At 38.1% G+C, this 27,137-nt stretch overlaps 2 protein-coding genes across 5 annotated transcripts; both read right to left on the reverse strand.

The window, feature by feature from the left end:
• Positions 1–50: 50 nt before the first annotated feature.
• Positions 51–2,642, reverse strand: rpl35 (ribosomal protein L35). Its single transcript, XM_044198077.1, has 4 exons — positions 2,493–2,642; positions 1,829–1,965; positions 1,188–1,269; positions 51–242 (listed from the first exon to the last, which is right to left on the reverse strand). The coding sequence occupies exons 1-4, from the start codon at positions 2,493–2,495 to the stop codon at positions 93–95; spliced, it is 372 nt and encodes a 123-aa protein (XP_044054012.1). The 5' UTR covers positions 2,496–2,642; the 3' UTR covers positions 51–92.
• A 553-nt stretch (positions 2,643–3,195) lies between these two features.
• On the reverse strand, positions 3,196–26,632 carry golga1 (golgin A1). 4 transcript variants are annotated; one of them, XM_044198070.1, is made up of 24 exons: positions 26,480–26,632; positions 25,069–25,372; positions 22,224–22,314; positions 20,492–20,566; positions 18,584–18,681; positions 18,470–18,502; positions 17,724–17,852; positions 17,249–17,418; positions 16,880–16,991; positions 16,675–16,758; positions 15,165–15,290; positions 14,383–14,478; positions 13,921–14,016; positions 13,142–13,237; positions 12,042–12,182; positions 11,847–11,921; positions 11,394–11,483; positions 11,057–11,159; positions 10,357–10,517; positions 9,645–9,803; positions 9,442–9,501; positions 6,958–7,182; positions 6,703–6,789; positions 3,196–5,922 (listed from the first exon to the last, which is right to left on the reverse strand). In XM_044198070.1, the coding sequence occupies exons 2-24, from the start codon at positions 25,195–25,197 to the stop codon at positions 5,842–5,844; spliced, it is 2,517 nt and encodes an 838-aa protein (XP_044054005.1). In that variant the 5' UTR covers positions 25,198–25,372; positions 26,480–26,632; the 3' UTR covers positions 3,196–5,841. The 4 variants fall into 4 exon arrangements, with proteins under 4 accessions (XP_044054005.1, XP_044054004.1, XP_044054006.1 ...); XM_044198069.1 differs by lacking the exon at positions 26,480–26,632 and adding an exon at positions 26,223–26,456; XM_044198071.1 differs by lacking the exons at positions 20,492–20,566; positions 26,480–26,632 and adding an exon at positions 26,223–26,456.
• Between the last annotated feature and the right edge of the window lie 505 nt (positions 26,633–27,137).

A 27,137-nucleotide genomic window follows, 5' to 3' on the forward strand; every position in this document is an offset into this window, starting at 1 on the left:
GTGCAAGCGTGGTGATGTTTGTGGAGAAACTATTACGCAACAGATCATTCTTGTCTTTTACATAGATTTTATTTTATCAATAGAAAAAGCCTCTAAGCTTTGACTGCAAATTTGCGGATCGAGTAGAGGAGGTCTTTCCTCTGCTGTTTTTTGGTCCGCAGACTCTCTTCATGCTTGTTGAGCCGGCGGCGCAGAGCTCTGGTCTTCTTGGGTCTCAGATCCAGGGGCTTGTACTTCTTACCCTGAAAGACATGAAGTTAACTTTCAGTAGAGCTGAAAAAACTATTCAGTCAGATTAAACAAGTGGACAGGAAAAGGTTAATCTGCAACTGTTATCAAGTGCCAAACCTTTATAGATCTTGACTTTGGTATAATATTATACTTTAGACATTCAAAAATAACAATGAAGTTTAGTATTTTCATGCATTTGGTTGAGCACAAAGGCTTTACGTGTCAATGTTATTATTTCAATGATCTGCTGTTGCTACATTTAATGCTGGAAAAGATTTGTGTTAGTAGGTGGCCAGCTCAGGACACATGTAATGCATCAGAAGGGGAGAGCATCACACTGTCATGTTCACACCGACTGAAATCTTCCAATGCAAGGCATTCCTCTGAATAGGGACGTTACAGCACTTTCTTAACAGTTACCTGATTCTGTCAGAACAAGTACTTACATTACAGGCTGCGGACATTTATCAAACAACCAACTTATCTGCTAGGCATAACATGATAGACATACACTACTATCCATCTCTTCCATTTTGTTTCATCTTCAAGTGCCACAACCAGTATTAAGTACACAGATTCCCCCTGTGGCTATTTTGCAGGGAAACTGATGTTATATAATTTGAAAAAGACATCAGTTGGGCCTTTTTTTAACAGTGTGGTAATAGAAAAGTTACTACAGCTGTTTAATTACCAACCCCCAGTGACAGCCAAATAAAAATAATGTCTTAATTAGAATGATTGCAGTCTAAACAGTCATAGATTATGAGAAACATTCGGTCATCTCAAGTCTCAGTCTTTTGGTAAGCAGTGTTGAATGCATCAGCAAAACATCAGCTCAACAAATATCATCTTAGACCAGAGAACCAAAGAGGAAAAGTCCCAAGCAGGCATGTCTTCGTGCGTGCTCAGTGAGGAGCTATGATTATGTACAATCCAAGGTAGCTGGTTGCTCTCACCTTGTAGAACTTCCTCAGGTTCTCCTTCTGTGTCTGGTTGATTACGGTCAGGACTCTGGCGATGGATTTACGGACAACACGGCTGTAAAAAAACAAAAACAAACAGCAAGTCAGGCGCTGTTTTTTGCAGCCCCAATTTGGGTTTAGTGACAAATTAGTCTCAGCAAATACAGTTGTACGTGACTCATGTTAACTCATTAGGAAAAAAGTGCCCAAAACAATTTATATACCATCGTTAATCGACGATGTTTACCTCACCGACTGACTTGTACATTTTAAAATACTACCATTTGTACTGTTTTCTTCCTTATTCGGTAGTGGCAGTGTGGAGCCTGGATAATCCAAACCTATTCGCTACAATGGTTTAGTGAACTTCATGAATGTGAAAGTAGTACCCTTGTACAGTACTGAATACATAAAATTAAACATTTATAAGTGTTATTTTTAACCTATTTTGATCACAGTGCAGGGTGTTTTGACCATCGACAGACAGCAAATTAATGATACCCCTAGCCTCCTAGGCTACCATGAGCCAGACTGTGCAGACACAGACAACAGCACCTGTACGTATCACTACCTTGTAGTTAGGAACAGTCCTGTCAAATCTGAGTGCCGTTAAATCATTTTCATACAGTACGTACATCTTGGAGAGCTTGGAAGCAGCTCCGCCGGTAACCTTGGCCACACGGAGCTGGGACAGTTCATTTTTCAGGTCGTCCAACTGCTTGAGCAGCTCTTCCTTCTTCTTGCCCCGCAGATCTCTTGCCTTGATCTTGGCCTGGACCAAGGCAGTAAAAAAAAAAAATAATAATAATAATATGTACACACACACATTTGTTAGTGACAGCACCATATTAGTCTCCAAGACGCCATCTCAAGCGAAATCCGTACAAAAAGCCTCAGCTCCCGACACGAGTCAGCCAAGCTAACACATCTAGTTAAGGTTAGCAGACTAATAACTTTACGTCTTTACATTATTCAAGTTATCTGCTACCAGTATTTACAAATAAACATTGGCTGCACGTTTCTTCTGTTAACATTATTCAGCTATATTAGCTAACAGGCTATCGCTAGACTGCCATATTGTCATTAGCTTACGGTTAGCAACTAAGCTTAGCGGCGTTGGTCGGTACCAACGCTCCATAATATAACATTTTATTCAATTCTGGTAGCAACCTACTTATCAACGTATGCATGAACAACGACCTGGGAAGTTTATGTGTACGTACAAAACATATTTAATGGAGTTTAGCTGCGATAAATGTGAAATAAATCATAATTGATAGACGAGTATGCGATCCTCACCATGTTCCCTTCGCTGCCCTGTTGGAAAGGCCGGACGCACCGCGTGGCTCAGAAAAAGTAGTTTCCGGAGAATGTCTTCTTCGTCGGTTTAGATTTCACTTTAACTTCATGCAAACAGCACCTCTGATGGGCGCAGCGTTGCAGAAGTAACCGGACCGCGATGCAGGACAAATATGGAAGAAGAAACAACGTAAAATTCACAAGAGAATAACATTTCATAATCCCGGCAGAAATTAAGTCGTTTCTAATGGTAAATTAAAAGAATACAGGACATACATTTCAATATGGAAAAATGTACGTACGTTGTAGGCTATATTCTCTTCATTTTGCAATTCAATGTTTTCACCCAAAATGAAAACAAAACACAGAAAATAGGCTATTATACGTATCAGCAACAAACACAACATTTGAAATGTTCCAATTCCATATTAAGAACAAATGTATTGATAAAAGTATGAATAAACGCAGTATAAGAATAAATAAAACTAAATATTTTTAATATTAGCATTTGCACTATGTATACCAGAACATGGACAAATAAGGGAAAATTAATTTTTTCCCACCAAATATGCAGGATTTGGAACCAGAAGACAGGGTTTTTTATCATTTCAGATTTATTATTAATAAATGTGCGAAAGGAAACCTTTGCAGTGGCAGCAATTGTTAAATCATAAAAAGCAAGACAGAAAAGCTGTAGTGATTGTACAGTTGTGTTTCAGGGTTTAACACAGCAGAATAAATCAGATTAAAAAGTGCATTCATTGTTTCTTTTGATTCTCATGGAGACAGTAGATTACCCATCAGTCTGCTACCTGTCATTAGTAACACAAGATGATGACAGTTCGGCATTCAAAGATGTACTCCTGCATCCCAACATACAAATAATGTATTCAGAGCAGATACAACTTCAAACACCAGAAAAACCACAATCTGACCTAAAATACAGTTTCTTTTCTGTGACTGATAATCTTATGCAGACAGCACCCTGATGTATTTCTGCTTCATATTGTTTGCATATTACTGTAATGAATACAAATGCAGAATCTTCTGGCCTTTAGAAACAAAGAGAATTGTAAAAGACTTGCCAGACCGCTTTAGGGATTCAACAATGCAGTTTAACCACAGGCATGCCGATTCCCTGGGCTTCCCACTGATGTAAAAATAACCCTCATCATGTTGTGACTGACATCACACTGAGGAAGAAGGATGCTGACGGGCAGTGGGACTGAGTGACAAGCCGAGTCAGAAACATATATGGGTTCTGGTCAATGATGATGATGATACATACTGCAAACTGATCACATCAAACCATTTACATCCACTGATTAATAAAGTTCTCAATGCATACAGTATGCACATATTTCCATATATAAATAGACATGTGGAATGTACTTTCATTTACATTAGCAAAGGCAGGTAAAGGTAGAGCATGTTCTCCAGTCATCATTTACATAGCATTCACTTATTTTATCACATTATTATTAATCAAATGGACAACTAGTCTAAATCATTCATATGGTGTTAAAGGACCTAAAACAGTCTATGTGCACAAACTGTATCAGCTGTGGCAGCTTTGTTCATCCAGTAGCAGCAATTGAGAATTGAGACATTTTTTTTTTACCCTGACCTGAGCCTCCAAGACAGTACTTCCAAGCTACATATATACGATCCCAGAGGAAGCTCTACTAGTCAAATGTTTTAGTTTATAGGTGGTTTACGTTAGGGCCATGGTTAGATTAGGGTCTGTCAATCCAGGTGACAGAGGGAGGATTTGAGAGCAAGGTCTGCTGGGAGGCTCAAGTCATAGTAATAATAACAGTCCCATGGTCAAGCAGTTTTGATACCCATTTAAATGAGCTGTTGAACTACAGCCCGGCCGATTTCAGTATCCGTGTACATGTTGGCCAACAGGCAACAATAAATTAGTAGTCCAGAAATGCCAAAGATACAGTATGTTTTCAGTATTTTAAAAACAGTGTCATCATTACATGGTTTGTCCACCAGAGAGCACTGACAAGTTTATTTTTACACTAATATGTTCCTCGCAGATGTCTTGGTCCCAATTCTTTATTTAAGGGATCCTTTTCAAAAATGTTTATGCATGTGTATATCTAAAAAAAAAAAAAAAAAAAAAAGAAATAAGAAATCTGATGAAATGTAATTTTAAAGAGAAATGAGAGCAAGGAAGTTTCTTTAAAAGATTCATGACCAGCTTACTTTTGATGATCGTAAATTCAACATAGTGAATCATGACTATTCAATTCAATTCAATTCAACAATTACAAATGGTAAAATATCACCATTCTCATTTCTCAAGAAAATTATCGAACTTTGGGTTTCTATTGGACAGAAATCCCAGCCTGGACTCCCTTGATTGTTCAATGAGCTTTCTAAAGTAGTCTTACTTATACTAATTGCATTCCTTGATCATCAAAACATAGTAGACACATCTTTCAGTGCTATCATGAATATTTCAACAGATAAAGACAAAAAATGTACTGCTATTTCAGTAAAGAAAATTATGACATTTTTATGACAAATTCTGAAAAAGGGCTTCAAACTCTACATGTAGACACATTTAGATCCTTTGACACACATGTGAACTATTTATGTCCATTTGGCAGGTACTGTTAAATAAACTCTTACTGATACTGTACAGGTCATTAAATGACACATTTTCATTAAGAAGCCCTCTGATTTAAAATGAAAGATTAACAAAGTGACAGGCTCAAAGGTCCTTTAGCAATCAAAGGCTATATCATTTGTCCAGTGAAGACTGTCACATCAAGTCACATTGCTTTTTGTTCCAACAAAAATGGATGTGACTTGTGTAGTTTAAAATGAGGCAGTTCCTAAAATAACAGTCAAATGAGTCTGTTATTTCTTTCTGATGTTATGTCTCATTTTCTTACACTCTAACTCACTTTTTGCTGTTTTCATGCACTAGAAAACATCAGATCTGTGTCATATGTCAGAAGAAAAATGAGACTTGAGACACTTAAAACTCCTGTGTGAATGATGTGTCTTACCATCATTTTACCCTCAATAACATTTGGTCAAATGTCTATCTGCCTTAATCATTGACAAGAAAATTACATAATTTTAAAATCAACAACTGATTATGAATAGGCCTTTATCCCTCAAACATACTGTGCAGCCCTTCTCTGTCCCCACAGAGCAGAAAACAACAGTCCTTCCCACACAGAGCCAGAGAAAACTCCGGGAGGCTGTTCAAAGTTTAAAGCCGAGTCCTGCTCAGTGATGGGAGCCACAGAGGAAGGACTTCTTCCTCTTGGAGGTGGTCCTTTAGTTCCTTACTCTCCATCGATTCAGCTCTTTCTGCTGCTCATCAGCTCCAGTTAGTCGAAGTGCCTGAGACTGAAGGTCGGATGATACCCTTTGGAGAAGGCTTGGATCCAAACCAAGACATCTAGAACATATATAATATATATATATATATATATATATATATATATATATATATATATATATATATATACACACACACACACACACACACACATATATATAGGGTAATTTCATTCTAAAGAGACATTGGGCCTAATACAAGAACATTTAATGTTCTTATCCTAAGTGGTCCTAGGATGTGGTCAAGGGAACGTGAGAGATGGAGATAGACAAGAGTATACATTCTATTATACGTGATGTTACACTGTGAGGTGTTATAAGAGGATGTCCACCTGGACAACACCTTGAAGCAACTGTTGAAGTGAATACGTTGAATTGTTGAAGTTGTCACGCCAAAATGTGCCAATAAAATCGAAAAAAAATATAAATATCTGTTAAATGTATCTTAGTAAATTGGCAACTATGATGCACATCTTGCATGTGCTGAACAAATCTTGTTCTTGCTTGAGGCCCATTATGAGCAACAGTGTTAAATTAAGCTAAAATATCTTGATCTTTTCTAATCGATTTTTTTCGGGGTCTATACTTGCACCCCTAAACTCAGGTTTTAGTTAGTGTCCCATAATGGTGTAAATGTTTAAGCATTTTCCACCATGATCACAGTAACACCCTTTGGTGAAAATGAAATTAACACAAATATTCAAGAAACAAAGTTTAGTATTAGTATTTAGTATTTAATTTTCTACTGACACATACAGGATGTCTAAAGCAATGATCTGTTTTGAAATACAAGTGTTTGAAGCTTAAGACTGAATACAGTGGCTGTCAATGAAACACCAACCTTGTACTCCAGAGTTTGTTTCAACATGTCCTCTTCCTCACGAGTGAAGTTCAGCAGCACAGATACTGCTCGTATTAGCTGGTATGCCTGACAGAGCAAGACACACAGATTCAGACTGGGTTTGTAACAGAGCCAGGGTCAGTCATTTAGTCCAGGCAGACCTACAGTGCTGCACACAAACGCTTAATTTACTTCTTTTAGCCTATGTAGGTGCTGAGTTGAAGGGATTTAAAAAAATTAACACTGAGGACTTACCTCGGCCTCTCTGGATGACATAAACTTGAGGACGACATGCTTGAGATACTCAAAGTTGATTTCTCGTGAGTCGTTGAGGTCTGAGGTGTTGGTCACCGTGGTGTTGGAGGTTGGGGGGCTCGGGGTGGATGCTGGAGGCGGGTCTGGACAAAGCCTCTCTTGTTTTTCTGCTCGGCTTTCTGGCAACTTCTCCTTCCCTTCAGCTTCTGGCTCAGGCTTTAGCTTCTATGGAGCACAAAGAAGGAATGTAGTGCAATCCAATCCAATCCAATATTCCTGCAATAGTTTCTAATGTTCAGAGAGGAGTTGATTCAACAGTATGGTCATTAAAGCCATGGTTAGTAGTTATGATAGTGTACTGGACTGTATTGTACTGAAAGGTGTTTCTTATGTGTTGTTCACACACACAAAGGGTAGCAGAATATTACAAACACTTCTTATTACAATGAAATACACATTTTAACAAACAGGGTTATTTTCTTGTGCAAATGAAGATTAATCTATAGTTTACCTACAATACCGAATACAGAATAATTAAGTTAAAGGGAAACAGGAAGTTGTTAAATATCATACTGTTCCTTTATAGATTGACATCAGTTTGGTGTGATTCTCAAGTTTCCACCTCAGTTTTTCATGCCAATGAGTCATGTGCAACTTTTAAGCTGTATTTATGTTGGAATTACTTCAGCTGGTATAAGTGTACTTAATGACAATTTGCATTCATAGCAGCTTTGGCTTGACATTAAGCTAAAAACAGAAAAGAAAAAAAGTCAGATTAGAGGTGGAAATCACGAATCACTTTGTTCAGTTCAAAGATTCGTATTCACCAACTATGCACTTAGTTCACTTTTTTCCTAAGCTAAGTGGTTGCATCACCATTCAAATGCACTTCAGTAAGTATGTCAGTAAGTGAACGCATCACAGTTAAAATGCATTTTCAGTATTACAACAGTAAGTGAACATATCACCGTTCATATGGCCCAATGTTCAGAGTTCAGTACAAAACTGGCCTATAGAAGCACTGCACATAAGGTTATTAGCTCAGCAGTCTATTATTTACCACTGAGTTAGTTCTGCTGTCTTTTAATAAGCTTTAAGGAGGAAGTAACATACTGTGAATCACAGCTGAGCTGACAACAGAGCTCTCAGTCACCGGTGAGGAGGTCCACTGCTAAAAGCTACTGATTCGGTCAGTGACAATGGTGATTCAGTATAGTCAGTTCAATTTGTTGATAAAGATTACTTTCTATATGTACTGAACACCTCTACTCCAGATCACATTAGGTAGACTGGCCTCACTAAGTATACGTAGACAACTTCATTTGTATATTTATGTATACAAGGCCATGCTGGGTAAACTCCCCTCATATATACAGTATGTAATCTCCTGACGCAGACCTCCAGCAGTTTTCAACTTCATTCCAACAGGTGGCTTTCTTACCAGGTTCCAAGGGTTTGCACTGAGCTGGGAAAAAAAGCCTTTTCCTACTTTGCTCCCTGGATTTAGAATAATCTGCAGAGCATACTACATTTTAATAATCTAGTCCCCTTGGAACAATTTAAAGCCATGTTAAAAGTCCATGTAACTGAGAAATGCAACTGCCTTATTGGAGTTGGATTGTGTCTCTTCCTTGTGTGTTTGATGTTTGTATTCAATTCAATTCAATTCAATTCAAAGAGCTTTATTGGCATGAAAGTTTAAAAAACAATGTTGCCAAAGCATCAAAATATAATTTGTCCAAATATTTGGACAGCACATAATAACAGTAATATGAATATTAACACAACATTAATATATATATATATATATATATATATATATATATATATATATATATATATATATATATATATATATATATATATACACACACACACACACACATAGGGTATGCTGTGTGTGCGGGTGTGTGTGTGCATGTCCGTGTGAAGGCATGCGTGTGCTGTGTGTGTCTTGGTCAGTCATCGTCCCTCAGGTTGTGGCATGTTGATACATATTGGGCAGCAAGATTTGCCCTGTCTCTTTCTCCTAGAAGAATTTTTAATTTTGAGAGGTCAAGCTCTTTGAAATCTGAAATTACAGAGGTGAACTTGTTAAAGTAAATGTTCCTTATGTCATTGAAAGTTTTACATTGTAGGAGGAAGTGTCATCTCTGTCTCAACCTCACCTGTTGAACAGTGACCACATATTTCTTCGTTTTTCGATTGTCAATTTGTGGTCTATACTTGGGTTAGGGTTTTATTTCTATTTCAACTGTAACTGGTGTGCTGTCTTGGCCAGGTCTCCCTCAGAAAAGAGATTTAATCTCACGGGACTTCCTGGTTAAATAAAGGTTAAATAAAAACTAAAAACATTACTTTATTTTGTTTTTTCCCCAGTTATGAAAAAAGGGTGGACTAGTTCCCTTATCAAGAAATGTTCAGTTTGCTGACATATTGTCAGAACAAATGAAAATAGTAAACCCATGATTCACTGTGTCTCACCAGTTCCTTCTGCAGCGTCCTCTTCAGTTCTGCCAGTCTCTGCTGCAGCTGCTTGATGGTCTGCAAAACAACATCAATGTGTTTTATTTGTGGTGATGGGTGTATCTGCTGGTATGTATGTATCTGCAGAATGTATCTGCCTGGAGTTGATATTTCATTAAAAGCTAAAGGAACAACAGAATGGGAGTATGAAGCTAGCTGACCCTGTTCTTGTCGCTGAGCTGCTGCTCCAGCTCTCTGTTGACCTTCTGAATGTGATCCAGATCGTCCACCGTCACACTGCCGTTCTGATCCTCCTCACACACTTCAGGGCTGTGAAGCTGTTCTGTCAGGGTTTCCACCTCCACCTCCAGGTATGAGATCTGGGCAACACATACCAAACCACAATGACCATTAATTCATGTTTGATTACAGGCATGAGCTGAAAGTTATCTCTTTAGGTTATAAGATATGAGACAATCAGAATATAAACAAGATTAGAGCAAAGCGATGGTGGTACACAGAAAGAGGATAAATTAATGTATAAAAAGTGTGCAAAACATTGTCAGTACAACACCCAAGACAAATGAAAATATATGATGTGAAAAATATTTTTACAGTCAAACTTAAAGTTAAGTGTTAAGCTTGAGCTCCAGATATGGAAAACTGGTCTTCCCTGGACATTGTTTTTTATGTGTGATGGACAGGTCAATGATGAGCTAGAGATGAAAGATTGGTGACTTGCTGACCTCTGGGTAGTGTTGAACAAAAGAACTATTACAGGAGAAACTTGTACATTTGGTTAGACTTAAAATCCCAAACAACTTACTAACACTACTTAAAACTTACTATTTTACTTGCTGCATCAGTACTGTATGTACAGTATAAGAGTATGTAAGTATGTAGGTATTTCTGACTTTGCGTGTAGGTGCTAACCCGCGCCTGGCAGCTATCTAGCTGCTGTGTCTGGCTGAGCAGCTCCTCCCTCAGGCTGATCAGCTGGGAGTCTTTGTCCAGCTCCACCTGCACCATCTGGGCTCGCTGTTGCTCTACCTCCTCCTGCAGCTGGACCAATGATGCCTGCCGACACTGCACCTCTGCAACAAACACACACACACGATTGTTTTCGTGTCAAAATTTGTACAGTAGGGGGTGGACAAAATGAACCACTTTATGAAAAAGTTGCAACATTTGTGTTTATTTGAAAAAAAAAATCACAATCCAAAAGCTGAGCCAACTCAGCATTTGCCTTAGGTGTTTGTTTGCCTTATTTTGGCTACTCCCTGTACGAGCATTTGACCAATATGGATTTTCCAATGCCAATAGCACTATTTTTAGATCAAAGTGGCTAATACCCGGTATCAGTACAGAATTCACAGCTTGCTTCATTTTATTTTTGCCCAGTTATAAAAAACAGGGTGGACTAGCTCCCGTATCAAGAAATGTTCTGTTTGCAGAGATATTATATATATACACAATATATAATAACATAATTCACCATTTTAAGAAATGAACAACTACTGCTACACAAAGAAAGAAATACATAAAGAACTTAACCTCATGATTACAAAATGGAAGCACAGGAAATTCAGGTGGCAATATGGAGGATTTTAAGTGTGTTTGTGCATGTGTGTACCATTCTGGAGTGTTTTGATGTCTTCCTCTCTCAGTGCTAGCTTCTCAGTGACAGTGGACAGTTCCTGCTGTGAGGTCTGTAGAGATTTGGTCAGCTCTCCAACCTGACAACGAGCAAAGGCAAACACTTCTTTTACATTGTCTTATAATCTGTGAGTGCTCAAATAAAAGTACAGTCCACTGAATATCAATTCTTCTGTTCTTCCTTCCCTGCAAAGAAATATACGTGTTTGTGACTGGTCCAGAGGGAGACTGCTGCGTCATTTGTGGGGGACCACATCTTAGCTATTGCCTTTCTATTATTGTGAATATAGCATGTTGTTTTTTTGCCCACAGACCTGTGTTTGCAGCTCCTCCTTCTGACGTCTGGTTTCTTCTAGAGCTTTGGCAATTTCTGTGCTCACTGTCTGCCGGCTGTTCAGCTCGGCCTGAGGGAACACACCAAGACCAAGAGTGAGGACTACAAATACACTCCGCTTTCCTTTATGAAACTTACCTTTATCTTTTGTTTTTGGTTTTAGACCAAAACATATATGTCAGTGAAGCTGTATCACATTATGTAAAGACTACAACCAGATAAATTGTGTAATGTCATGTGTTTAGTGTCTGAGCAACTGATTTTCATTATTTACAGAATACTGAATAGTTGCAGTAGATGGATTTTTTTCCATTACATGTACCTCTTTAAAAACACTGAATATCAGCAGAGAATATGAGATCTCAGCTTTTAAAGTCAATCAAATGCCAATTTGTGCTTTTAAAAAAATCTTGTGTGTTATAGTTGTTCTAACCCTGCAATGCTCCAGCTCTTCTGTCTGATGCATCAGAGTGGAGCTTGCCTCACCCCACTGCTTGTCCAGATCAGCCTAGCACACAAGAACAGGTAAGGTAAAGTATTAGTCAACATAGAGCTACTGCATAGTGTTATAGATTACAAATAAATCTTTGAAAAATAAAAATAGCTGAAAATGAGAACCAAAACATACCACCCTGTCCTGCAGCATCTGCCTTTCTGTGTGTAAAGAGGTGATACTTTCCTCCAGCCGGCTGGCCTTCTCCTGACTCTGCTGCTGTAGCAAACACACCTGCTGATCCAAAAAGGCCTTCTCTGCACTCCACTCTCCTTGCTGAACAAAACACACATACAAATGCATACAAAAACCCACTTTCACTTGATTTTTACCAGATTGAAAATCAGCATTTTCTCTACAAAAGGACATACAATTTCAGGTTACAAATAACAACATATCTTTCTTTTAAATGCTCCATATGTTACAAATGGGTACATGTTGTGGATCAATAGCTTACTGTATTAATTAATATATATTGTGATTTCACACTTGCAACCGACGTTATATGTTTTCAACAGACAGCAACACCCCACCATTCTCAAAAGTGAATATGGTCGTTTTCTTCTAACATTGTACTTCCTAGACCTGAACCAAAATGCTTCATAACTGACACTAACTGTGTTTACTGACAACATTGTATTTTGGTGTTAAAAAAAAAAAAACATCTGGATTCTGATATTTGTTGTTCTGAACGTATGCATTTTTTACACAAGTAGTGGTGGCCAGGACGCCTTTCAAAAAAAAATGTTCACTGTCTGAATACTTGCACTGAAATTAAGAACATTATAGAGTGTACATTGGTGTCTGCCACAGTGTCATTCTTGATACTACCACAAGATGACACCAAAGTAAAGAATCAAATCCTACAAACTGTTTAATATTTAGAATTTTGTTTTTGTTTGAGCAATGACATGTAGAGCAAGAGCAGCAATTTTGACTTATTTAATTCAATTAATTTGCTTGTGAATTTGTAATCAAATCACTGATCACTGAAATAAACTTTGCAACCATAGTTCTCACTTATATTCTATTTTTGGTGAGGAAAGCTCTATTTGTTTATTTTCCGGGCCATTTTTCCCAGTTGGCTGAAAATTATACCTGACAAGGGCTCCAACCAGAAGTTTATAGGTTCAGTGATAAGTCTGTCTACTCTGACAGCCCCTTTGGGAAAATATCAAGCCTATTTCTGTCTAAAAAAAGACTAATTTTGTGCTCTTGACTGTTGTGGTACTCACCAGTCTATTCATGCACTGCTGTTTCTCTGTGATCTGCTGCTCTGCACTCTTTAGTCTCTCACTACTCTCTAGGACTTGCTGCTCCAGATTAGTTATCTGAAATAGAAAACAGTACAATGATTAATTGTGATCAGACTGCCACACTATGAGCAACAACATCAGCGAGTCAACAGAAATCCATTAACTTCCTATTAAGGTGAGGAACATTGAAACATTGAAGTTCCATTTTTTTACTGTTGTCAGCTGTCATCAGACAGTCTTTACTGTATGCTTCCTGGGTCCCCGTACCCATGTGATTTGGTTAATGAACAATGCTTCAAAAAGGAACAAGAAGTTGATTCGGGTCATTCAAAGCTTCCCGGTTCTCTAGTTGATAATAAACATCTACTACAATTAACATCTCAAATATAATGCTTTTGAATTAATTTTTGATATTAAGTTTGAAATCAAATTGACTCTTCAGACACTGGTGATATCGGTGTCTGTGCCAACCTTTCAGTTGGTTTTGGTGTTTTTCTGCCCCCTACTGGTAAAAAGTTGATTAATGCTGCTTTAAGCAGCTTGAACCTCTGATTCAATTTAATCATAACAAGTTTTCTGTTTATGTTCCACAAGATATAATTATCCAAACAATGTAAATGTACATGGGGCAAAAAACTGTGGAGCTAAATAACATGATTTACTCAATCTCAGCCTGAGCAGCCCATCAACCAAGAACATGGAGAGAAACATTATTGCTTAATTATCTGTTATTCTTGCAGTACTGTGCTGTTGCTTACTTGTGTGTCTGTTCTCTGCTTGTAGGCTCTGGAGGAGTCGTCTTTGTGTCGTAGAAGGGTCTGCAGCTCAGTAATGCTGCAACTCATTCTGGATACCTGAGGTCAGACAGGAGAGACACACTTTCTGTGACACTGAGTTATTACCTTTGCTAACAGTCTTTTCTTTTGACAATTTAGCCTGTTCTAAGGTTAAGTTAGGAAAGCCCCATATTGTTTTCCTGTAGAAGCTTTGTCATAGTATCTTTTTATTCACCTGAAAGCTGTAACAGCATCAACTGTTGTTTGGTGACCTGTTTAATATAGCACAATGAGTAATGATCTCAGCAGTTATTCTACTTAATCCACAGAAATGATATCCATTTATAATCATGGATTTGCAGATTTGGTGGAAAATGATAATATATAACAGATGCAGGGACTTTACCATAGGTCAGGGTTTAGTGAATAGATGGACTGGTTTACCTGTGCCTCCAGAGAGCTGACAGTATCAGCATGGTTCGTCCGAACCGCTAGCAGCTCTGCTCTGGTCTCTTCCAGACTTTGCTCCAGGCTGGACTTCTGAAAAGCCAACAACTGCACTGATAAATACGTGGTTAAGCTTCTATATCTTTCCCGACATTTCAATGCAATATCTGAATACCATTGCCTAGAACAAGGCATAGTCATAATGAAATACATGTAAAGGTAAGCTTAACATGATATCTATTTTGTAATGCACAACATGTGTGCCAACAAAGACTACAAAATGATTAGATGAAAAAAATTACTGTAAGCCTCTATAAATTCTATTAAATTAAATGATTTTAATATACAAGTCAACAACAGACAACAACCAAATCTATGTTGTGAATATTATATGATTATGTTAAATGTTTGTTTACATCAATACTGTTTGTAAACACAAGAGTGTGAATGGTCAATGGCCTTTAAATAAAATTTTGGCTTTGACTTTATCCTGCATTTATTTCATTTAATTATATTTAATTGAATGGTAATTGTTGATAATGGATAATTGGTCTCAGCCCTATAAATGACTGAATGAAAGAAAGTTATGAAGTTGGTATGCACATTCTACTGTACATACATTATTGAGTGGAAAGCTGTCCTGAATGTTTTCTAAAGGGGTTAATCTAACATAAATTATAGAGTGGAAGGAATCTTTAACATCTGCCACAAATAAAATAAGGTAGTAGGTTCCAGCAAACACTGGCCTAAACTAAGCGCCTGCTCTAGATGTTCTTCACCTCCTGGAGAAGCTCCTGTAGATGCTCGTCCTGGCTCAGGTTCCCCTGCAGCCGTCTATCCAGAGAAGTCACTTTCTTCTGAAGGTCCACTAACAAGCGGTCCTTGTCCTCCTCTGTTACAGCAGCCTGATGATGTCAAGGGAAGACATGAAACTGGCTTACAGGAAACTGTTTCTTAACTCAATTTTAAAATGTGTTAATATTGTTCTTCAAAACGTTTGATAAGATATTTGAAACAAATTGTCATATTCTGTTATATTCTCTTATCCCCCTTGTACCTCCTGACTGCCCGAGAGAAATTATGAAACTCCCTGAATTTCCCTGCCTTGAATACATTCTCATTCTGAATTATTTGATACTTGAATTCCACAGAAAGTCACAACAGTAGTGAAAGATGGGCTCAAAAGTGTGGCTTCACTTTATTAAAGAAAACGACAAGGCAAAGTGCAATGCATGTGGGATTAGCTGTAAGTCAGGTTGCACATCAAATTTGACCAAACATTTAAGGCAGCACGCCGTTAATCTGAAAAAATGTTCAGTGTTTGATGTCTTGTGGTCTCCTAGCCCAAGTGTGTCATCAGTCAGCGTTAGCACCTCCATTAGAGCCAGGGATACCAAGCTACGACACACCGTTCTCTTTGGCAATAAAGGGAAAGATGACCAAAGAGAAAACTGAGGAGTGTCAAATACCAAAGCATCCACAAGAAAATGTATGTCCTGACTGTGAATCATGCATTTTCATTGTATGTATTTACTTTGTGAATGTTCAGTTAAAAAGACTCTGAACTTACTTATTTTAATGAAACAATTAAACTCAAAGTAAATACTTAAAAGAATAAAGATATTTTTGTAATCTAAACTTTGACCTCTTTTTTTTATTTTTTTTTATAACCATATTGGAATTGAAAGTGGGAATCAATAAGAACCGGAATCGATAAAATTCAAATGATACCCAACCCTACTGTTGTACACGTTATACACCATATTATAACTGATATCTTAATATCTATATCAAAATTGTATATGTATAAACTATAGTTAAAATGTGAGAAAATGTTTTTTTTTTTTTTATTTGTTTCAATTAGTTTAATTGTACTCCAGCAGGGTTGCACTGTGACCCTGATCTACTGCATGCCCTACTGCCCAGTAAACTAGCATAATGATGCTCACCTTGCTAATGTAAGATAGAGGAAACTAGCAATGGATAATGGATGAACACTAAGCATGTGAAAAACAATATGTAAATAAACAAACTGAACTGAACTAAGTATATTTTTGGTTCTACACCACAGATGGCAAAATTATGGATAAAGGTGAAGCTAATGTGTTCTGTTAGTTCTCATGTTTTTTGTTGTTGTTTTTTTTTTAAACTTCTACTATTCCCTGACTCTCTCATTCACAATGTGGTGGTCAGTTCTAGGCTGTTGCCAAATAGTACATATTATAAAGTGTATAGCATTGTTAGACCATACACATGGGTGGGGAAACCGCAGTTTGATTATGTTCTGACCTTTTGTTGTTGCAACTTCAGGACGTCATGTTCAGTCTGTAATTCCTGGAGGGACCTCTCTAAAGTCGACACCATACTCTGTGACTGAAAAACAAACATTTCACATACTCACTTGATTTACAGACAACTGCTTCGACAAATTATTTATTTACGAATACTGTTTACTGTTAGAATGTAGCTTGTGCAGCTTGAGTTCAGGACTGACCTTCTGGAAGTCTTCAGAGACCTGCTGGATGACTGCCTGCAGCTCCTGGCATTGTCCCTCCAGCTCACTGATCTTCTTGTCTGCCTCCTCTCTGAGCAGCAGCAGTTCCTCTCTGGACAAATCCAATGAGATGCACTTGGTCAAAAAAAAAAAAAAATCATAGCTCAACTTGAATTTAATTCTTTTTTAGATTTGTTAATTTTAAAGTTAACAGGCAAATCCCCCAATGATTGCTGGGGATATGCCTGGGCAATATGGTTTGCACTTTTAACAGATTTTCATTTTCCATAAACCTATGATTTTTCATCAGACTACTTATAAGAGCATAAAAATCACATACTGCTGCCTGTTGCATTCCTTCCTTCTTACCTCTCTATTTCAAGCTCAGAGTTGAGCCTGCAGCTCTCCTCATGCTGCTTTTCCAGAGCCTGGAGTTTCCCCCGAGCCTCAGACAGCCCTCGTTTTGCTGAGTGAACTTCAGCCTCCTTCTGCTGGAGCTCCCGCTCCCGCTGGCTTAGCTGCTCCTCCTTCTTCAGCAACTGATAGACATAAAGGGGAAATAAATCGTAATGAAAGAACATACCATGCACTAAACAAAGTGCCCAGGTGAAATCAAATCACACCTCAACAAACTAAGTGCTTTCAAACACATTCAGTGCCAAAGAGACTCTCCTATCCTGCACTGAGACTCACAAACTTACTCCAAATAGTAGTTCTTTAAATCATTTCCAGCTCATCTCCAATTTTCAATTTAATCACAACATGACAAAAAAAAGGTGGCAAATTGCATCACTGTTGTTACATAATGCTGCAAATCCAGCCATCCAACTCCACATGTACGCACCATGTGTTTAACTTTAGCGAGCTCCTGCTGCTGAAAGCCCTCCAGTTCATCCAGGTCATCCCTTTTCTGGAAGAGTACTAAGCTTTGCTCCATCATCTCCTCTAGCCGGGCTGACAGGGCAGCCTTGTCCTAAACAAACACAACAGTTATATACTATACCAATGAACACATGCATATGTCCATTTTCAGGACATGTGCAGATTTGAGGAAGCCAAATTTAAGTGTGCTTTCACACCTGGAGTTCGGTTTGTTTGGTCCGGACCAAGGAAAAAATTATACACCTACTAAAATAGTAGGACACAAGCACAACACACCTCTGGTTTAACTCCTTTTCACTTCTGACATATCAGGGAAAATCCCTGCAATGTGGTATCGCACCGACGTGTTACCATGGCTACCAAATGATCTGACAGAATTATAGGGTATACATCGCTTTTAGCCTAGATCAGGAGATTATTTTCTAAACAGTTCACAATCAGTTGAAAGCTTTTGAATTCATGCAGACCAAGACCCTCCTTTTCAGGAGGTCTCAGTCCGGTTGTTTGGTCCACACCAGACTTCAAACACACCAGAGTTCAACTGAACTGCACCAAAGAGGTTAGGTGTGAAAGCACCCAATTTGAGCCTTGCACTGTTTTTGAAGTCCTTGATCTTTCTATGTTAGGCATCGAAAACAAACTTTAAGATCTTCAGTATCATGATAAAATAGTGCATTATTGAAAGTCACCAAAGATTTAAAGACTTACCTTTTCCACAACGGCCATCTTCTCCATCCATTCCTGCAGGTAAAGGATAGAAAGAGATAAGTACCCAAGCCACAAATCAGAACTATACAATAAGTGAGACAGAGTGGCATTTACCTGATCCTTCTTCTCCAGTGCTAAAGTCATCCCCTCTGCCATTTTGGCTCTGTTGGCCTGGTGACACTCGTTCTGGTCTTGAAGTTTCTTTATGGATGCTGGACAGCGAAAGTGAGAGAGAGGAAAAAAAGGGAAAGATGGAAACCATACAGAGAGGTTTGTATGCAACCAAAGAGAACAGAAATATTTAATAGCACAGACAGTGGCACCGTTAGTAGCTGTGAAAAGTTAGAGTCAGATTAAGGAGTGTGTTCATCCCAGAAGCAAAGACAGGCAAAGACAAGCGATGCATGGCAACTGACAAAACTTAAAACAGCTAACACTGTAATATCTGTGTGAGAACTAATAAAGAAATCCACCCTAAAGTCTACATCTCCTTGAAGCTGCACTGTTCATTACAACTTACAATACTTAAGTACCAGATTGAACCAACAACATTGTACTATTGTTAAAGCCTTAATACTTGAAAACAAACATCAATAATCAGTAGTTCTTTACCATGAACTAAACCTTTAAAGTCAGCTCTGAGAGAAGCGCTAAGGGAAATGCTGTTGGGTCATTAAAATTAAAAGGTTCATGCCTAAGAAATTCTAAGATATTTTGAGAGGCAAGTTGATATCTTGGCCTGATGGTGGCACTAGAGACTTATGGATTGCCCAAAAGGGAAATGGTTCACTCTCTGAAGAACACGAACGTGCTCTGTAAATTTCACGGCAACCAGCCGATAACCCCTCATGTCCAATGGATGCAGCTGTGTCGTTTTCCTGTTGTGCTACCACTCTGTAGTTCCAATGTGTGCTGGATGTGTTTCAGAAACATAGCATCTTCAAGCGGTTTGTTCTTCAGCAGCCGCATTTCCAATAAAGTTTAGAGTTTGTTTGTCAACATTGCATATTGAAAAAGTTTGCAGCTCATTTATGATAGATGACGTAACCGATCTTATACGTTATGGCTGTACTTAACCCATTTTAATTATCGAACACAGCACAACATCTTATCTTTTCTGAATAGTGTATATTAATCAAGAAAAACTAGTTGAAAACTACTCTGTATGAGTGTAAAGACAAAGTCAGTAACAAATAAAATGCATTGTTAAACATTCATTTAATGTCAACTGTCGTCAAATATAGGCATTTATATACATTCACATAGTGAATTTAACACCTCAGAGGCACAAAAATAAACCTAGAGTGTGGAGTGAGTGAAGTGGAGAAAAGACCTGCGAGTGAGAAGCTCTGCTTATGTGTCCAATTGAATGGCATCAGATCTTCTCCAGCAGCCATGACGGAGCCGGAAAGGGGCACGGCTGCGTCCAGTGGACATTGGGGCTTAGATTGTGATATTTCTTGTGCACAAAATCCAAATTTGAGGCTAGCAGAAAAGTTCACCAAAAACATTTGAATCCATCCTCAGGACCCTAAATATCCACAGTATAATCTCAACAGTGTTGGACAGACAGTCCAACTGATATCGCAAAAACAAATCGAAAATACCAGGACAAATCCATCATAAGAGCCAGATATACTGGTTCCTCCACTGGCAGTAAGCCCAACAGACCAGAATGCAACACAGCTGTAAGACATGTTGATATTAAAATAATGGGTGTGTGGCTGCAATCATTGCCCTAATGTAGACGTGTGGGGCTAACTGAGGGAAAGTGGGTACACCAACAAAGAGACAATGCATACATAACTCTGAAATCCCAGTGTAAAAGATCTGAGGGTGGATTTTTAGATTTAAAGTCAAAAGCATTCAGCGCACCCAAAGCAAACCTCTAAAGCCCCATAATATTAGCACCTGCGATAAAAAATGATCTTCATGGGAGGACGTGATGATATGCTAAGTTATTACAGCTGACAGACAAATGAGAGAAAGGAAGGTAATTCGGAGGAGAGTAGAGGTACGTACAATCCTGATGCTTTTCTAATGCAATTTCAAGCTTGTCCTTGGTCTTCTGCATAATTCGTAGCTGCTCAGCGTAGTCTAGTGTTGGGAAGTAGGGTGATGGGATGGGGTATCAACAGTACATAGACACACACACACATGCACACCAACACACAACCACACACACAAAACACAAACAAGAAGGAGGAACAGGCAGATGACGGTAAAGAGAGAGGTAGGAGAGAAAGTGAACAGAAGGAGAGGGAGAAAGAAAAAGGGAAAACATGATTGAGAAATAATGGAAGGTAAAACTATTAATGATTTTCTTATCTGAGAAAACCATACTGGTTGAAAGGCTGCATGAGAATGTGCAACCTTTAACCTTTTCTAGGGGTGCCAAGACACATAAGCCACCCAAAAAGAAGAGGAGCCATTATACTGAGTAGAGGAGAAAAAAAACAAACAAACACCCTAAATCTACAATTATAATCTTTGTCCCATTGAATATACACCCAGCAAACATTTAAACAGCAATAAATTATCATATTCATTCTGAGACATTAATATAATCACCATTAACAAGAGAAATAATTGCTAGCATGGCTAACACCCTCTGTGCTGCATTTTTCAACATGTAGAACCAGGTCACGTTTATAGAGAAATCAACTTTCCTACTTTAAATTCAAAACAGGAAGAGGACAATGTTCTTCCAAGGCAAACAGAGCTTAAGATTCTACACTTTGTGGAACATTTAGATGGTTGAGGAAGTGAAAGGCCAAATGAAAAGTAATTTGCATTTTTGACAGTATCACAATTAACTTAGCATTGATATATTGATGTTTATCAAGTGTGTCATTTCTGATAAGCTGCCACCATCTTACTGCGAAATTGACTCTCTCAAAGATCAAGATTAAAATCTGGATCTCTGGCAAAAACAGTATGTTCAACAAACTGATCTGAACTAAACTGAAAGTGACGCAGTCAGGCTCATGAAGTGTTTGTAGATGTGTCAAGCAAAGATTAAAGCACAGATATTTAACTGCTCAATGACAGAGGCAGGGTTGATAAAATGTCATTTGCTTTACACTAAGACTGAATCCAGCATTTACATATCCCAGCTTTTTGGTTCCTGACGGGATCTAGTCATGTTCTTTTGACAAATATAGTTTGTTTTAGCTGCTGTTGCCAGTTTCATAGACCAGAGGCATTCAAGTTTCATTACCAAGACCAGTGTTTTATCCAATATTTTGTCTATTATGTTTGTCTAGATGGTTGATGGATGGATTTTGTTTTTATATGGGTTGTTCCTGTGCGGTCGGACAGATAGGCCTATGAATTTTCTCATGGTCTGGCAGTTATAAACTAACATGCTTTTATTTATTGTGAGCGTGACTGTGGTTTGCAGAGAATTTTTTTTAAAATGGGACACAATTTAAACTTGGCCATAAGAGTTGCCTTAAAAGTAAGCTTTTAACTGATAATTTATTACATTATTAACAGGTAAAATAATCTGGGGTACATATTTATCAACACTGCAATTACATTTTTGGTTACTGCTTCAGCTTTTATGAGATGACAACCATGAGTTGGCAATTTGATAAGATTCTGATGTTATTTCATTAACCAACAGTTATGATAGGATCTGTCACTTACAAGCTGCACTTTTTTAATGTCTTTGATTCTGGGTACTGATCTCTCCTGAGAGCTACAGGTGGAATCGCTCCAGCTGCTTAACCTTAGGTCTGACATATCCTACCTGATAGCTTGGCCTCCAGCTTCCGGATCTGATCATTTCTTCTGAGGAGCTGGGCGGGCAGGTCGTCCCTGGAGCTGCTGCCATCGGAGGCCTGAAGACACACACAAAGCATTAGGTAGCACTTATTAGTCATCCTATTCATAGTGTTGAATTTAAAGCAAATATCCACCAAAACTCTGAAATCATCAAGTTGTGATGTTCGAAGCATTTCACTGGTAACTTGTAATTTTCACCGCAGGAAACATCGCTATACTGGCTACTTTTCTAATCTGGTGAATAGTCTGAAATTTCAGGAATTCCCTAGATATCAAGTCCACATATCAAGTCTAAAACCTGAAGCTTATCCTTGATGTTTTAGATCACAGAAAGACATTCTGTTGTTATTAAACTACATTGCTGTTGCACTACAAATACCTCTGTATGCTATGTCATTGGTATTTGGCTAATCAGCTGCAGGAAAAATTAAAATATATGAAATGGATGCAGAAAGGAAAGTTGCCACCAGTCAGTGTCATGCAAACAAGCTGGGTAAACTGCAGTATCCACACTACTAAGTATTAATTGTACCAGAAACACAATGTCACATATCACTTGGCAGTATTGCTACTCAGCAACTTCACTAAATAATTTAGCAAAGTGCAACTGAGACAGCACTACACCCTCAGGAGTCTGGCTTCCCCTGTGAGGGATTGCACTCCCCTGTTAGCTCCAATAAACAGAGCTTTACCACAGATATGGATTTCCTTTACAAGGTATAACAACAACATTTCTCTTGAAAACAATATAGGAAATCCCTAAAAATATCACACTGCACTGCAGAACCCACTAAAAACATGTAAGCTGTGAGTGTGTTCTGTAACGACAAGAGAAACTAATCAACGTGGCTTCATGTTACACTGAGTAGCACTGTATCCTGACTACTTGCAATCAATACAATAGAGACCAACCCACTAAGTCATCCTTATTCTATAGTAATGTCAGTCACACAAGCCCTGTTACCTACAACTGCCTGACTGGTGACTATTTCAAAAGCCAGCCAGGGTTCCAATCATAGCTCTGACCTGAAATTGCAGGACTTTTCTGTGACTTTCCAAAACTAATTCAGAGTGACAAATGACATGACAAGAAAATTCATCCTTGATCACTATTGTTTTTCAATCTATTTTCCATTACGGCTGGACTGAAAACACTGTAATGCAACCAATGTGTGAACAAAGTTGAAAAATAATTACTTTTGGTAAAAGGACCCATTCAGAAAATACTGTGATATTTAATGATATCTGAGTTTAAATTATTTATCTCATCATGCAGCTATTTATTCCTCTGTGAACATCAGTGAGAGGAGAGATGGGGTACTGATGACATCTATACATTTGGATGTGCCACAGAGGGGATTACTAATGCAGCTGGACCACGACCATTAGCATCAACAAACGATCTACAAACATTTAAGGTGCTTTGTTGAAAAGAACTCAATGCAGTGCAGTTCATTAAAGGACCTGTTAGGCCAAAAACAGATTAGATCTAGTAAAAACTAACAATTATTTATTATATATTCTGAAAATAGCCCTCGAGTTGAGAATGAGCTATTTTACTCTGGGACTTTCTGATGAACAGTGGTTACACTGACAGATGTAATGATTAAGTATAGTGTCATGCAGGCTGTTTTAGCGGGCGAGGAAGAAACATCCTCAAAACTGTTAGAGGGTCATTCCACCAATTTGACACATGAAGTTAAGTTTACTCATCATGGTTAGCACTACTCAAATTGTGAAAGCAGTTGTATATTTTTATGTGGCTCGACAGAAGCTTCTTAGAGTCTGAGAAAGTACTACAAATGTATGACAGAAAACCTGCATTACAAAAGAGGGGCATGGAGTTTGACAGACATAGGCATTTCCATGGCAGGGGAAGTCGAATGAAAGATGCTATCAAGTTGCATTATGGGAAATGCATGATCCAGCCTTTTTGGCGCTTGACTTATACTAGGATCTAAGTGTCAGGATCTCTCACCCACTTCTGCGTCGATTTTGACAATTCTTTATTCTTGCAAGCCTCTACTGGAGTACCTTTTTAAAATCAACAGAAGTAGTACTTAGTGCTAATGGTGCCAAGGTAACATAATCCTAATCAACTACAGAAAACTGCCCGAAAAATAATATCAAAGATATTCAAGTATACAGAGATGATGATATAATAGCCAGCAGTGTGTTCATTACTGATCTGAACCCTACGGAAGAAGAGCACAGACTGGTCCATCTTTCTTGACAAAATGACAAAAAAAAAAATCAATCATGCTGTAAATATGCTGTAAAATCAATTAATAAAATGACATATCTTTTTTCTATACACATTTCAGTAACTGACTGAACACTGCACTCAGATTAGTGGTGCGATACAAAGATATTCTGCTGAAAGATTTACAATAACAGTTTGATTTGTCTCTATGATAGCCAAGAAACTCCTCCAGCAAAAACAAATTTGTTTAGTTTCTTCTCGAGTCAGGAACAAGTCTATCCATTACTAATTTTTAGATTAACATTTATCAGTTAATTAGTCAACAACTTTCAAATAAACTGACCTAAAAATACTGATTTTTATTGATAAGGTTTTTCCTGCTTTATTAATTCCTAAAGATTAACCCTATTTCCCACTGTGGTTAGTACCAAGAAGTTGTGACTGTTTTATAATGTGTCACAAATAAAAAATTACAAAATATATGCTATAAAACGTCCCAACAATGCTTGGTTATGCACCAAAGATGTAACAAACCATCTATAATACCACATGTAAACATTTCGAAGCATTAGGCTAGTGACTGGTGATGATTTCACAGAGTACTTACAAAGTCATCCCCCGAGTCTGCCCCCACTGAGGTGATGGATTCCTTGCTGATAGTGCGCGGTATACGAACACCACTCCGAGGTGCTGTGGCCGCCTCCTCTGCGATCTTCTTCTTCAACTTGGCAAACATGTCTGTCCCTTCAGTGTCTCTTTTTGAGTGAAATTTGCTGTTTCTGGAGAGTAAGTGACTTCACGCGATGCATAGAGTTTATGGCTCTAGCTTGTTCTGAGGACCGAAACAGAGCCTCGTCCTTATGCAGTACCACTCAAAACAAGTTTGTACTGGTAATTCCATTCTGCTACATCTAGAAAAGAAAAGAGACAGTTATTAAAATATCAAGACTGACAACAGTGGCTACTTGTCTGCAACAGTCACATTGTTGTAATCAGCCCAAAAACAAGATCAAAACCCACTCATTTTGGCATCCATTATCATCATCATATAATAGATGGGCTATTATGACATATCAATGACAGACAAATGCTAGCAAATTGTTGGTTGTTTAGTCTGTCTACTCTATAACGTTAGGCCACTTCTGGCAAAGACTCTTGCTGTAATTTGGAATTCTTTTACTAATGGATAAAGGATATTTCACTGGAAAAACAATCAGTGTTTGTCAAACTGATATGTCACTGTGGATCGGGGGACAAAATGTTTCCCACAGTAGACCAATATTTTGCTGATAATTTTGTAAACGTTACTCAAAGCAGATGACAACCTTCTGAATGCTGTTATGTTATGTACACTGTACAAGACCTCAAAATGTTTGAGTTACTGTATGACATATACTTTTCATGGAGCTCAGGAAATCTAATTCTGGAGTAATTATGCAGTTCATCAAAAATAATTGCATCAGCAAGCAAAACCAGATTTTGAGTTTGTACAGTTTATCCTAATTAACTCAACCTGCTAGCTAATGTGTGTATGATTTAAGTCACAAATTGCTGAAAAGTAAAAGCTCTTTCAGTTGTGTCTTATCACTGTTAATCCCATTAAAAAATGTACAATTTACACTGTCAGAATATGTTTTGACAGACAGCTAGCCAGCTAGCTCTTCTAAGCCATAACAATGAGAGTTAACGTTAGTGTTACCACCACCGGGTGATGTTAGCTGTCGTTAGCTTGCTCGTTCACTGAAGTCGCCTTTCTCTTACCATATTAAATTCGACAAAATATCAGTCCGTGGCGTTTTCGGGTGCTCAATGACTGTACTTTCGCCTTTTCTCCGTATACACTAAAAAATAGCTATCGTTGTGGCAGTCGATATGAACTCGCTGGGTACTGTCTCGTCTGACAAGCTAGCTGCTGCTGCTGCTGCTAGTTGGTGAGCTACACGTAATCACCCCAACACAGATGACTGAAGACGTCACAGCTGTGCCTGTGTTCATTGGTTAGAAGAAATAATAGTTACCTGGATGTAACTCCAGTTCTATGAATACGTGCGGCGGAGCCCTCTCAAACTAACTGGCTTCGCTATTGGTTTAGAGACACTGCACGTACGAAATAGAACTGAGAGGTGTGGGAATGTAGCAGGTCTGGCAACATGCGCCGCCTATAGGCAGGAACAGTAATAACAATTTTTTAAGCAGTGCTGGGCTTGCAAAACTGTTTTCAGTGAACTGAAAGGGGAAATTTATTTGATATTGGGTCACTCTTTTACACCTGTGGAGGTTACTCCCTAATTTGGTGCATATTTCTGCCACCATTTTCTTTCTTTTCTTCTCTTTATCTTAATGTTGTAATGTGCTCTGCTGACCTATTTGTACATTTATTATTATTTGTTATTATCATTATTATTTTTTATCTTGTTTTTAATGTTGTACAGCACTTTGGTTCAGCTTCGGTTGTTGGAAGGTGCTATAGAAATAAAGTTTGATTGATCGATTGATTGATTTTCTGGCATTTGTGTTGTTGGAACAGCTGTGTGAGCAAAATGCTCAAGTGTGTGCTAAAACTAATGCTTCCTTCCTTTCATGTAGGATTATTACAGAATTATATAAATCTTAGGTGAACAGCAAGTGCTGATGGAAAATTACACCTAAAAGCTAAAGTGAATAGTATGTTCCTGG

This window comes from Siniperca chuatsi, linkage group LG5 (genome assembly GCF_020085105.1).
Source record: "Siniperca chuatsi isolate FFG_IHB_CAS linkage group LG5, ASM2008510v1, whole genome shotgun sequence".
In the NCBI taxonomy this organism is placed as follows: Eukaryota; Metazoa; Chordata; class Actinopteri; order Centrarchiformes; family Sinipercidae; genus Siniperca; species Siniperca chuatsi.